At 39.2% G+C, this 14,026-nt stretch overlaps 1 protein-coding gene across 1 annotated transcript in view; it reads right to left on the reverse strand.

Moving 5' to 3' along the window:
- Nucleotides 1-756: 756 nt before the first annotated feature.
- LOC122552750 (serine/threonine-protein phosphatase with EF-hands 2-like) overlaps nt 757-14,026 on the reverse strand; it is a 61,520-nt gene continuing 48,250 nt past the window's right edge. Inside the window, exons 13-18 of the mRNA XM_043695670.1 lie at nt 13,051-13,236; nt 10,429-10,571; nt 7,507-7,613; nt 6,522-6,685; nt 4,422-4,509; nt 757-2,620 (exon numbers count right to left, since the gene is read on the reverse strand). Of these exons, the coding sequence (XP_043551605.1) occupies nt 2,439-2,620; nt 4,422-4,509; nt 6,522-6,685; nt 7,507-7,613; nt 10,429-10,571; nt 13,051-13,236 (870 nt within the window). The 3' untranslated portion in view covers nt 757-2,438. The remainder of the gene's footprint in view (nt 2,621-4,421; nt 4,510-6,521; nt 6,686-7,506; nt 7,614-10,428; nt 10,572-13,050; nt 13,237-14,026) is intronic.

Raw genomic sequence — 14,026 nt, forward strand, 5'->3', positions numbered from 1 at the left:
GCTGTTGCAAATTCTTCATCGCTTCTATCTGTCTCTCCAACTGATCCACTCGATCTGATAAGATTCACATCCAACAGCATTTATGGCAGATATAATCTGCAGTAACCCTTAAACTCTCTTTAAACTCCCACATCTGACAAGAAGTACATATCATTGCAAAGGTCATTTTTGCTCCTTCACAATCTACAGATCCTGAAAATAACACCATCTTATTCCTCTACAAACACTGCCCCAGGTTAAATTAAGAGCTATGGCTTATATTTTAAGTTTAATCAAGAGACTTATCTCCAAAAACATACAATCAAGAAAGAACCCACTGTACTCACTACTGCAGCCTTTTTCTTGGACACACTTAAAACAACAATTAACTTATCTGATTCTGTGCTGTGAACTTCGCCCAACAGTTCCTCCAAGATTAGTTGTGAATTTCACTGTTTGTTAATTTTCCTAGGTGCACTCCGATGTCCAGCGATACACGAATTCAAGCAGCAAAGGCGGAAACTGTGCAGGTTCTCCCTCTCCTCACCATGTGCTTTCTTTGTCTGCTCTGTTCTTCCTTTTAAAACTGCTGTTGTTTTGACTTTTTTTTCCCCAAAGTTCCAAAACAATGCAACAGCATATAAAACAGTAATTGCTGCTCCTGGAATTTGAGGAAATCACCTCCAGCACCTAAAATACCTCAAAACAAGGAGCAGCTCTTACAGCCAGAAATTTTTCCCGTCCTCCATCTTGGATTACCCAGAATCCAATCTTGTTTTAGCAAAACCTCCCTACTGTACTTTTAAACTCCATTCCCTTTGAAACAAAGGCTAATAGTCCATTTGCCTTTCCTACTACCTGATTAATGTGAATGGTAACTTTTGCAATTCATGGGCCCAGACTTCCTAATCCCTCTGTTCTGTAATCTTTCTCCATTTTAAGTAAGATTCAGCTGTTCTATTCTTCCTGCCAAAATGCATTACCTCTCAGGTCCTGCTTCTCGAATCATTATACATTATTACCGTGCTTGTGTGAGATGCCATTTCTTCATTCTTGAAATGAGATGTGTTTGAGCTGTATTGGAATATTCTTTTGTCAATAGCAGCCACCAAAACATGACCCAAGAAATGTATATTTTTGGCACTGAAACTCGTCATGATGTCTTTTTTAATAAAAGAAGCTGTTCAGTACATAATATGCAAATGATTACTGACCCGTTCATCCAAACATTTCATGATGTGTAATGATTGTATTTCTAACAGTAAATGTACAACTAAATTTGCCAGAAAATCAAAACTATTTTGCGCAGTGAGTTCAAAGTACAGAACATCTGTTTTTGATGAAGTATATTTGTGTTGTGTTACATAAACCCATCAGTCGTCATCATAAAATGACTGATAGTAACTTTATAAGAGACATGTAGGGAAGCAAATTAAACTAGTTTATTGTCCTCACTTTGTCTTTAGCAGAGTGGTTTAACTTCAAATATAGTCTGTTTTCCAGCCCACTTGTCAATTTTTGAAAAGGTATCTTGGCAGTAAACACTCACATTTAAAGAATTGTATGTGTCATGCTTAAATAGTTTTTAAACCTGCTGTGATCTTTGGCATTCTCTCTCATATATGCACTTATGAACACACACAAGCAACAGGAAAGAAGAGTTTTGCAGCTGTAATATTAAAACCAACAGTGAGGACACTTAATTCATGCGATTCAAAGGTCAATTAGAGTTCCTTTACTCAAAGAAGTAAAGTTGAGGTGAATCAAGATGGGTGAACCACAAGAGTTGCAGAATTTATTGACACAGCAAAATGATTCTTATTGGTTGGAATGTAGTTTATTTTTGGTGAATACAAGATTCTTTCCAGAACAAAGTTTCATTGAGACTTGTTCTTGAGGCAGGCTTAGCTGTTGGCCCTGAGTGCTGTTCACTGTTCTGATGTTAAAGCAGATTGTCAAGGGTTCAGAAATTAAAACTGTTCAAAAAGGCAGATGTGATTTGGTCATGTGACATTGTCCATTGTTTTGTCATTTAAGACCAGTTAGTGTTTATCTATCAAAATCCATTGACCATTTGAGTTAAATGGTAACCACTGCCACCAGCTTAGCAATGATGAGCATGATACATCTCCATTACTATCAGTTCAAGTTCAGTAGGCAGCATGTCTACTGCTGTGTTTCACTGTCCATGCAATTTCTAGTTGAGAAGTTGCACCAAGATGATTGGTTTTGCTTTGTCCTTGTAATTACTGCTGGAAGTTTCCAGAGCTGTAGCCAACTTGCAAATCATCTGCAGTGGCCATTTTAATCCAGAAATGACCATTTTAAAATTAAACAAAGCATGCTTTCTTTTCTAACAATCCTGTTTTATATCATATCAACTTGACATCTTCCTTTTTAATTCCTTGCTTAATTCACCAAACCCAAGGGGAAATTAGCAGCAAATTAGCTTCTCCAGCTTAGTAACTTGAGCTGTCAACCAGACGGAAAGCCTCAAGGAACTCGTTAATGTCTATACTTCCATCCTTGTTGAAGTCCATACTGCGAGCCAGGTCACCAATGGCTTTATCACTAACATCAATGTTAAGGTGAGAACTGAGGAGTTCACAAGCTTTTTGCAATTCCTCGAACGTTATCAGACCTGCCATAGACATGAAAATGGACAGTTTACTTTGCTTCCGGGATAGAAAGCAATAAGTACAATTTCTAAATGATTACTGTAAAAAAGCATTTTGTCTTGTACTTGTCTGAGCAGTCCATGAGAAATGTGAAGAGAAAGGTAAAAATATATACTTCTAATACACATATATATAAAATATGCTGTATGAGAACAGGATGCTAATTGGTTTACAAGTCAATTGGTGTTATGATGGAGAATGCATCAGTTAATGATGAGTGACCGTTAACTACCAAGCTTTGTTTATGTTTTATAGCAGGCAGGTTAGCTTTGCCCTGAGAAATGACCCAGCAAATAGCTGTCACCTATTCTGGGTTTAGTTGCCAGGTTGTTCAGTTTCACATACCGATCATTTGTCCAGCAATAAATTATTTTAACTATTTAGTTTCCAGTTTTTCTGAAGTGTTGTTCAATCTACTTAGAAGGACAAGGACGGCAGATGCATGGGTACATCACTACCTGCAAGAAGTTCTTCAAGTCACACATCATCCTGACTTGTAAATAATCTTAACTGTGTCAAAATCCTGGAACCCCCTTGCAGCCCTGTGTACTTGCACCAGATGATGATCAGCAGTTCCAGAAAGAGACTCACCTCGTCAAGGACTATTCAGCGTGGGCTATTAATGGCCTTGCTAGCAATATCCACAATAAACATTGTGCAAATTTTTTAAAAATTCTCTCATGGCACATGTGTGCTGGCTGAGTCAGCATTTATTACCTGTTTCTCGTTACCTTTGAGAAAGTATGATGAGATGCCTTTTTGAAGTGCTACAGTCTGTGCTACAGGTAAATCCAGAATGCCATTAGGGAGGGAATTCCAGGATTTTGAATGGGCAACAGTGAAGGAATGGTGATATATTTCCAAGTCAGGTTGGTGACTAACTTGGAGACAGTTATGTTCTTATGTACTTGCTGCCCTTGTCAATGGAAGCTGCTGTCTAAGGAACCTTAGTGAACTTCTGCTGTGCTGCAGCTGCTACTGAGTGTTGTTGGAGGGGTAGTGGATATTTTGGATCTGGTGCCAGTCAAATGGGCTGCTTTGTCCAAATTGTGTCAGACTTCTGGAGTGATGTTGGAACTGCACTCACCTGAGCAAGTGACTTGTGCCTTTTAGATGGTGAATAGGTTTTGGGGAGTCAGCAGATGAGTTACTGGCTGCAGTATTCATAGCCTCTGGCCCTCTCTTGTAGCCACAATATTTATGTGGCTAAACCAGTTCAGTTTCTCATGAATGGTAACCCTCAGGATGTTGATAGTGGGGGATCCAGTGATGGTAACACCATTGAATGTTAAAGGCAGTGTTTAGATCGTCTTACTGATGATGGTCATTGCCTGGCATTATTATGGAATGAATGTTACATGCCACTTGTCAGCCTGAGCCTGGGTATTGTCCAGATCTTGTTGCATTTGAACATGAGCTGCTTCAGTATCTGAGGAGTTGTGGCTGATGCTGAACATTGTGCAATCATCGGTGCTTCTGACCTTATGGGAAGGTCATTTATGAAGCAGCTGAAGGTAGTTGAGCCTAGGACACCACCCTGAGGAACTCTGAGATGTCCTGGAGCTGAGGTGACTGGTCTCCCAACAACTACAGTGTGTTAAGTATGATTCCAAGTAGTCAAGGGGGCATTATGGTGGATCAGTGGTTAGCACTGCTGCCCCACGGTGGCAGGGACCTGGGTTCAATTTCAGCCTTGGGCAACTGTCTGTGTGGGGTTTGGTGGGGGATGGAGATTGGAAGGCATATTTATAAATAGGCACTTACCAGAGTTGTCACTGTCAATAATTCTGAAAATGGTTTCCAGGTCAGACCTGCTTCTGTAAAGCATTTCCAGCAAACTAGGTTGGACATACTGCAAAGGAGAAATGTGCATTTTAATTTTTAAACAAAACTGCCAGATGGATTAGTCTCTGTGACAAGATGGACGTGTTTTTTAAAACTGGTCACATCTGTCTGGCAGATTGAATTTTGATACAGGTATCAAACTCCCTATGCATGTGAGTAGTTTTCTGTACAGACTTATTATCAATTAGTTTTTTTGTTCCCCTGTCCTACCCACATCAACAGTAACAAAGCCTCCTATACACACATATCTTTAAAGTGCTGTTTTCAGGTTAAATAGCAGTGAAATATTCTAGGTAGAATGTAATATGTAATCCAAAATAAAGCAGCACATGCACAGATTTTGTAACTGGAATGCTGTGTTGAGCATGGATAGGGTGAATAGCCAAGGTTTTTTTCCCCCGGGGTTCAGGAGTCCAAAACTAGAATGCATAGGTTTAAGGTGAGGGGGGAGATTTAAAAAGGACCTGAGAGGTAACATTTTCACACACACGGTGATATGTGTATGGAATGAGTTGCCAGAGGAAATGGTGGAGGTAGGTACAATTACAACATTTACAAGGCATCTGGATGGGTATATGAATAGGAAGGGTTTAGAGGAATATGGCCAAAGGCTGGCAAATGGGACTAGGTAAGATTGGGATATCTAATCAGCGTGGATGAGTTGGACTGAAGGGTCTGTTTCCATGTACGATTCTAACTTGTCTAGCTCTGGTCCTGGATGAGTGCAAAATATTGGTGGTGAAACTATAGTAACTGTCTTTTGGCCCTACCACGAACTTGCTGTAATCACCAGTAATTACCTCTCTGGCTTTAGTTTGAGGTCAGTTGTTTGCAACCCTGATGTACTAATTCATCCTGACCTGGACTGTACCTTCACCACAAACAGTCTCTATTTCAATTCCATGACATTGCCCATCTACAGCTAAATTCCTCATCCATGCTGTTGTCATCTCTAGACTTTGCAATTCCGAAGCTTTCCTGGATGTGTTCTATATTCCAGAAATATCAGCATGTGCAAAACTCTGCTAATCATATCCTAATGCTCATCAGGACTTACTCATGGCCATTGTGCTTGGTAACTGATATTGGTTCCTAGTCCTCCAGGACTTGTAATTTTAAATTCTCATCTTTGTTTTCAAGCCCTTTGATGGCCTAATCCTTTGAATTCTGTAACCCCTGCATCCCTCGAAAAAAACTCATACTCCAAGTCTGACCTGCTCTGCATCGCATGCTCCCTTTAATAAATGGCCTGAAGTCATCAAGTTCCAAGCTCTGGAATTCTCACTCTGCCCACTTCATTCTCCTTTCTTATCAGCATGTTTAAAGTTATCCTTTCTAATATCCTATTATTTAATTCATCCTGAATACATCTGAAAGTGTAGCATTGCTCAGCCCGCTTGAGGTCCACACTGGGCTCACTCCAGAACCCTATTGGACTTCAATGTTTTCCTATTTATGGAATGAATGTTACATGCCACTTGTCAGCCTGAGCCTGGGTATTGTCCAGATCTTGTTGCATTTGAACATGAGCTGCTTCAGTATCTGAGGAGTTGTGGCTGATGCTGAACATTGTGCAATCATCGGTGCTTCTGACCTTATGGGAAGGTCATTTATGAAGCAGCTGAAGGTAGTTGAGCCTAGGACACCACCCTGAGGAACTCTGAGATATCCTGGAGCTGAGGTGACTGGCCTCCCAACAACTACAGTGCGTTAAGTATGATTCCAAGCAGTCAAGGGGGCATTACGGTGGATCAGTGGTTAGCACTGCTGCCCCACAGTGGCAGGGACCTGGGTTCGATTTCAGCCTTGGGCAACTGTCTGTGTGGGGTTTGGTGGGGGATGGAGATTGGAAGGCATATTTATAAATAGGCACTTATATGGTTCAAAGTAGTTCATCTTATGCAAAGTTTTTAAATGCCCAAACAGACAATATAAAGCCATGCAAGTATGTAAATTTTGTTCTTTTTCTAGGTAATTAGTGTTGCATTCTTACAGTCTGTTGCGAAACCCATCTCTTACCTGTGCAATGGGTTTCTCTTTGGCAAGATCATCGAACCATAAGTAAAAATTCAGAAGTCCATTCGGAGCACTGGGCACAAGTTGCGATCGCAAAACACGCCATGGCAGTCCCAAAGCTAAAGTTGCCTCCAAGGCACCTGCCCAGTCATTCAGTGATATTTTACCTATGTATTATTGTAAGACAATAACAATTAGCATCAGTTTACTTTACCAAAAGTAAATATTGGTACATTGAACAGATGTTATTATTTTAAATTTGGGGGATTGAATATGGTAGCTGATGTCTTAAGGGACCTCTCCAATGATCATTTCTATATTCACAGTTTGAAAGTTACATCACACTAAAGTTTTGCTATAAATTCTGTGTGTGTTAGGATTGAGCCCTCCACTACCACCTGATGAAGGAGCAACGCTCCGAAAGCTAGTGTGCTTCAAATTAAACCTGTTGGACTATAACCTGATGTTGTGTGATTTTTAACAGCAGAAAGAAAAATTGATTAACTGTTGCACAGTACAGCATTCACTCTGTAGACAGTTTTTATTCTCTCAGCATCTAGCTCTGAGTGGCTTGGTGTTAAATGATTACATTCATGTTTGCTTGAGGTAGACATCATATTTTTGAATGAACTTGTTTAGTATATTAGACTGAAATAGTTTGAAATCTGGATCAACTTTTAAGAGACACAACATTCTTGCTTGTCGAATAATTTAAATTCACTGTGTAAAATATCTGATTTAGAATCAAGTCCTTAAAACTGCAGAAGAAATAACTGCTCTTGCATCTTTGGCAGATCTTGGTGATGCAATATGATACTTAGTAAATGTTAATGTTCTTCAACAATTTCTAGATTTCTGTTGCATGCTTGGAGTTAGTTACCAAAGAGGAAGGGTTGGACCATCATTCAGCTTTGTCACCAATCTAATCACCAATCAAGTTATGTGAAATAAATCACTATCTATTTACAACTGAACTTTGTAACCCTACCTGTTTTATTCTTATCATAATGCTCAAATGCACTGATGAGGTCTGATTTATGAGCAAAAATCTTCTTCCGCAGAGCTCCTAATGCTGATCTCTCAACTCTACTCACTCTGCATAAAGAGAGTTTCTGATTAGAATGTGTTTGCACATCAAATAATGTTTTACTAAGTTAAATACAGTTATAAGTCGATATAAATTAGAAGTCTGATAAGAATGGTTTAATCTTATGAATTTATACCAATCAATTGCAATCCGTTGTCATGGATATTGTTGAGCTTATTGAGTGTTGTTGGAACTGCACTTACCTGGGCAAAATGTGGAGAGAATTCCATCTCACTCAATTTGTGTGTTGTAGATAATGGAAAGGTTTGGTATAGCAGAAGGTGAGCTATTGACCAGAATATACTGAGCCACTGGCCTGCTCTTACGGCACGTTGTTTATCTGGCTGATGGTAATGCCATTGAAAATCAAGTGGAGATGGTTAGATTCTCTTTACTTGGAGATGGTCGTTACCTTGCATAAATGTTACTTGCCACTTTTCAGCACAAGCCTGAATGTTGTCCAGGTCTTGTTGTAAATGAGCATGGACTGCTTCAGTTTCTGAGGAATTATGAATGAAACTGAACATAAAGCGGTCATCTATGAATGTCTGATCTTATGATATAGGGAAGGACATTGACAAAGCAACTAAAGATGCATAATTTAGTACATTATGCTGAGGAGCAGTGATGTCCTCAGATTTAGGTGACTGACTTCCAGTTACCACAACCATCTTTCTTTGTGTTAGGTATGACTCCAACCAACAGAGAGCTTTTTCACTGACTTCAGTTTTTCCCAGATTCCAAAAGACCTTAATGTTAAGAGCAGTCAAACCCATGTCATTTCTGACATTCACTTCTTTTGTGTATTTTGGGATCAAGTCTGTAATGAGATCTGGTGACAAATATTCCTGTTGGAACCCAATTGAAGCATTGGTGAATTGGTTTTTGCTGAGTAAACACTGTTAGTGATACTTTCCATCACTTTGATTGGTAAACTCAATTGGCCGGTGGTGGGGTGGTGATGGGTGGAGGTGGTGGGGAGAGAAGCGAGCATAATTAGCCTGATTGCATTTTCCAGCTTTTTGTGAACCGGGTATACCTGGGTAATTTTCCATGTTGTTGAGCAGATGCAACATCGTAACTGTATGAGAACAACTTGGTTAGGGGTGTGCTCCCTTCAGTAATACACGTCTTCCGTACTATAACCAGGATGTCATCAGGGCCTATAACCTTTGCTGAATCCAGTGCCCAGTTGTTTTTGATGTCACGTGGAGTGTACTGAATTGGTTGGAGAAGGGTTAGTCTTTGTGGAGGTGAGGATGTCACGAAGAGGCAGAAATGCATCATTCATTCGATACTTTTTTTTGCCAAAGGTGGTTGAAAATGTTTCGGCCATACTTTTGCACTCAAGTTAACAGGCTCAGCCATCTTTGATCATGCAAATGTTTCTGGAGCCATCTCTTCTTCCAGTTAGCTGTTTAAGTGTTAACAGTATTCATTAATTATTTGAAGGAAAGCTATCTAAGAACATCTTATTTTAAAAATAAAACTTTTGAGTGTTTAGTTTAAGGCTAAGAAATTGAATGTGTGTGTTGATCAGTGTGCATGAAAGAGCAACAATAGAAAGGTGTTCTTCTGCACATGTGTTATATCTCTTATGTTCTTTCAAATTCAGGATGCATGCAATATTGAGAAAGATGCTGGTTAGATTTTCAAATCCTATTTGCCTATTTCTCACCTCAAAAATGGGTGGCTGGCAATTGAGAGTGATGTAGGGTAACCTCATTGGTGTTGAAGGTCTTCCTGATTTCAATATTTGGGTGATTCTGTAAATAGAAGAGTAACCCACTCCCTTGAAACTGATCAGAGGCTGTTTAAGGATGTAAATTTGTTTTCTAGTTATTCTTTCATGGGATGGAGTGGTGCTGCCACTCCCACTCCCCTTGAGCTGAGAGTCATACCACACCATGGGCTATTGAGAATCAACCACATTGCTTTGGGAATGGAGTAATATAGCAGCCAGACCAGATAAAGATGGCAGATGTTTTTCCCTAAAGGATATGAGTGAACTACAAACGTTTTTACAACAAGCAAAGGTTGCTTCCCAGTTTTGATTGCTGAGACCAGCTTTCAATTCCAGATTCAATCAATCAAATTCCAAGTCCACCAGCTACCTTGGTGAGATCCAAATTCAGCTCCAGGTCATTGGCCACAGCTTCTGAATTACTGCTCCTCTGATGTCACTACACCATTGTCTCCCTTTCTTGGTTGGTTCCCACATTGTGTGGATGATCCTAGTATCAATTTTTAGGTAGTTTCAGGTAGTGAGTGGACAAATGCTGAAGGCCTGTATCGCAGAACTAGAAACTCCTCTCGCCAAGCTGTTCCAATAAAGTTACTGCACTCACACCTATCTGATAAATTTCTCCTGGCCACAAAAAGCAGGACACAGATACAGAGTAGCATAACCAGCAGTCTTAAATGGAGCTTTAAGTTCCCTTTAGCTTCACTGAAAATAACAAAACTGCTTCAAAATTCACCTCTGTTAGAAGGTAACACCTACTTACTTACTGCTTTAAGGCAAAGGTTTCAGTTGCGAGCATGATATGGAGAGTGTCTTTCTTCATCAAGGAAATAAAAAGGGAGGAAAGAGAAATGTACAATTCTGTTCAGAAATCATTTGCCATTTCTACCTTCAGGCCCACCCCACAAACGCTTACTTTCTATTTTAAGTTTGTGCATTTTTCTCAGATTATCCTATTACCAGAGTGTGATGAAAATAAATATGCTACATTTGGCTACAGAAAAGTGGATGCTGCAAAGTATTGTTGGATGTACCTCTAACATTTAATATGAGAATGTATTTGCTAGGAGTTTACATACCTTTGTCTCAGGGTTAGTTTCCGAGTACTTTGGCTAACTTGATACTGTACAAAATGAGGAACAAGGTCAGGGCCAAGTTTCACATAAGCTCCTTTGTTACTGCCAATTTCATAATAATTAGAAGCAGAAAATATGGTCAGGACCTATTAGTAAGAAAAATAATTACAATGTAATGAAGGATATTCATGTGCAATCCTGCCATAGAGACAAATTTTGGACAATTCGAGCACCACTTCAACAATGAAGAAAGTTGACTGAGCCATTTCTTTCTAGGGAGGGAGAAAGTAAACACAATTATATGCATCAACAGTAAGGAAATGCTAGAATCCATTATTAAGGATGTGGGAACAGTGCTCTTAATGAATCGTATGATGAAGCAATGGATTTATGAAAGGAAAATTGTATTTGGAAAATCTGCTAGAGCTCTTTGTTGTAGCAGGGAAGGTACATTGGGTCAGTCTCTGGATTAAGTGTATTCAGATTTTAGAAAAAAGAATTGCAGAGGTACTACAAAAGAGATTATTAAATACACTCAGGGCTTATGAATGAGAGTCATATATTAACACTGATTGAAAATTGGTTACAGTTGAAACCAAAGTAGGAACAAATGGGTACTTTCAGGTTGGTGGCCCAGAATTAGTGGGCTACTGCAAAGAATCTGTGCTCAGTACTCAGTTATTTACAATCTCTAGCAATGACTTTGATGAGGAACCCAAATATAATGTATCCAAGATTGTTGATGCAATAAAGTGAGATAAAAAAAATTAAGATGTGAAGATGCGAAGAGTCTGAAAAGAGGCATAGACCAAATAAGTGAATGAAAAACACTGCGGCAGATGGAATATAATGCGGGGAAGTGTGAAGTGAGTCACTTTGGAATGAAAAATAGAAATGCTGAATATTCCTTGAAGTGATAAGAAGCAGGGAAGAGTTGGTATTCGGGGGAACCTGTGTGTTCTTGGACATGATTTATTGGAATTTAACACATAGGTACAGCAAAGCAATTGCGATGACAAGTAATATTATTACAAAGTGGTTGGAGACAGGCCTGAAAAAGTGCTGCTGCAATTGTGTATTACCGTGTTGAGACCACACCTTGAATATTCTGTACATTTTTGGGTTCCTCACCTAAGGAAGGACATACTCGCCTTTGGGGGTAGTGTAATGATGGTTCACTCGACTGATTTCTGTAATTCAGGGATTCTCCTACAAGGAGAGATTGGGCTGAGTAGGCCTAAATTCCCTGACATTTATAATATGGTAATAAGGTGAGCTCATCGAAACATCTAAAATTCTTAAGAGGCTTCACAGGGTTGTTGGAGCAAGATTTTTCTCTTGGCTGGTGACTTTAGAACTATGAGTCACACTCAGAATATTTAGGTATCTGATAAGTAGTAATGTCTTAACTCAAAGGATTGGGGACCATTTTAGATTTCTGTAGTGCCGAAAAGTATCTTGTTGAGTGTGTTCAGGATAGAGATCAACAGATTTTTAAGGAGCCAAGAGATAAGATGATAGTGTAGGGAGGTGTGGTTGAAGTAGAAGATGAGACATAATTATATTGAATGTCAGGCCAGGCTTGAAGGATCAAATCGCGTAATCAACTCCTATTCAATGTATGTATTCTGGGATGGTGTTTGTTGGCATAATTAATCGACCAGCCACCAGCCATCTATTTTCACTAAGTACAAAGAACAAAGAAAATTTACAGCCCAGGAACAGGCCCTTCGGCCCTCCAAGCCTGTGCTGATCAAGTATTTTTTTTCCATTCCTTCAATGCAAGTTAATGTTTGTTGTAATATTTGGGGTTGGGGGAAGTAATTTCTCTTGCACTGGTAATTACAGCTGTGTAGGTAACTGGTTTTATGTTGTGAGTGTGTGCTCAATTGTAATGAATGCTAAAATCAAATATTTGTTTATTCATTATATCCATCAATACAATAGTGAAAAAAGTAATCAGTGGCTCTTAACACAACTGGAGCAGTTGAGAGATGTGAAGAATGCTATATAAATGTAAGTGTTTCTTCTTCCTATAACAGATGATCTGATTAAATATGATCCTTCATTCTCTTTGTTGTGTTGCACTATTCAGTTGCATACAATGGGTCAATTTCCTAAAATTCAGAATAAAGTAGTCCTCTGTAGTCTGAAGTTGTGTGATCTGATTTATTCTCCTCAATATCCCAGTGTTTGGGAATTATCCTTACTGTCAGAAAGCTAAAGAACTGCAGATGCTGGAAACCAGAAACAAAATTTTAAAAAAATGCTGGATTATCTCAGCAGGTCTGGGAGCATCTGTGGAGAGACAGCACAGTTAACTTCAGTTCTTAAGAAGTGTCTCTGGTCCCGAAATGTTAACTCTGCTTTTTCTCCATAGATGCTGCCAAACCTGCTGAGTGTTTCCAGCAGTTTCTGATTTTGATCCTTACTATTAGATTTGTTCATAACCTGTAGAAACGGTCGTTACTTAGTTCTGTGGCAGTTAGTTATACTGGATCTGTGACCAAGACATTGTATTAACGTGAAGCAGGTAAAACGACCACTGCCAGACAAAATGTAAGTACCGAATGTCTTTGTTGTACTGTTTCTATTTCACAGGCTTCATTTGAGATTTATCTTTACCTTTTCATTGTGGCAGAACTCGTAGCCTTCCTGTTTACACTGATGGGACCTGATCAAGAGCTGTAATTTGTGTTTCTGTAGAATCTTTTCAGTCACATCAGGTCCAAAGTAGCATCCACCTCCTCTGACTTTGTTTGGGATACAACCTTCCTGATGCATTGGGTCACTCCACAAGATGTCCACAATCTCAAAAGAAAAAAATACATTTTTCAGTCCCACATTCTTAAACCATTTGACTTATTGATGTCCCTTTCATTGGACTAATATTCTGGAATTCCCTGACATTATTATGAGAACAGAAAGATGGTTCTAATTCAAAGAGATGTTTATAGTTCAAAGAGAAGGCCACCCTTTGTAGAGCATCTATAATGGAACAATTACTGTTAGCAATGCCCAAGTCCCATTAACAATATTTTTTTTAAAATGAAAACATTAGGAGATGAAACATAGAACTGGAGAAGCCATTTGGCCCATCAAACTCTCTGAGCCTATCCTAGAGGCCACTTATGACCCAGGGGTGATTCAGCAATCCTGTTTCGAGCAGGGTGGTATCGAATAGAAAATTCAGCACATGCACCGATGCTTTATCACTTTCTGAATGTCATTTAAACCAGTCAGCGCTCAGCAACGAGGAAATACCACAGAGACGGGATGTAATAGGTATGAAAATTGAATGTAAACCAAAAGACCTGCGGATGCTGTAAATCTGTAATAAAAATACATTGCTGGAAAAGCTCAGCAGGTCAGGCAGTACCTGTGAAGAGTTTGATGGATTTTCAGGGCTCCGTCTTCAAAAAGACACAAACAGGTTTAGATGAAGAACACTGAAGTCCATCACATTCAGTTGCATTATGTTGCCAGTTAAAACAACTTTTAAATTAGCCTCGTGTATGAGACTTAGTATATGGAACACCTTGCCAAAATAGGTAACCATGTGTAAAGAAATGTCTCATTTGCTTCTGATGTACAGGGAATA

The sequence above is a fragment of the Chiloscyllium plagiosum genome, chromosome 1 (genome assembly GCF_004010195.1).
Source record: "Chiloscyllium plagiosum isolate BGI_BamShark_2017 chromosome 1, ASM401019v2, whole genome shotgun sequence".
Taxonomy (NCBI): domain Eukaryota; kingdom Metazoa; phylum Chordata; class Chondrichthyes; order Orectolobiformes; family Hemiscylliidae; genus Chiloscyllium; species Chiloscyllium plagiosum.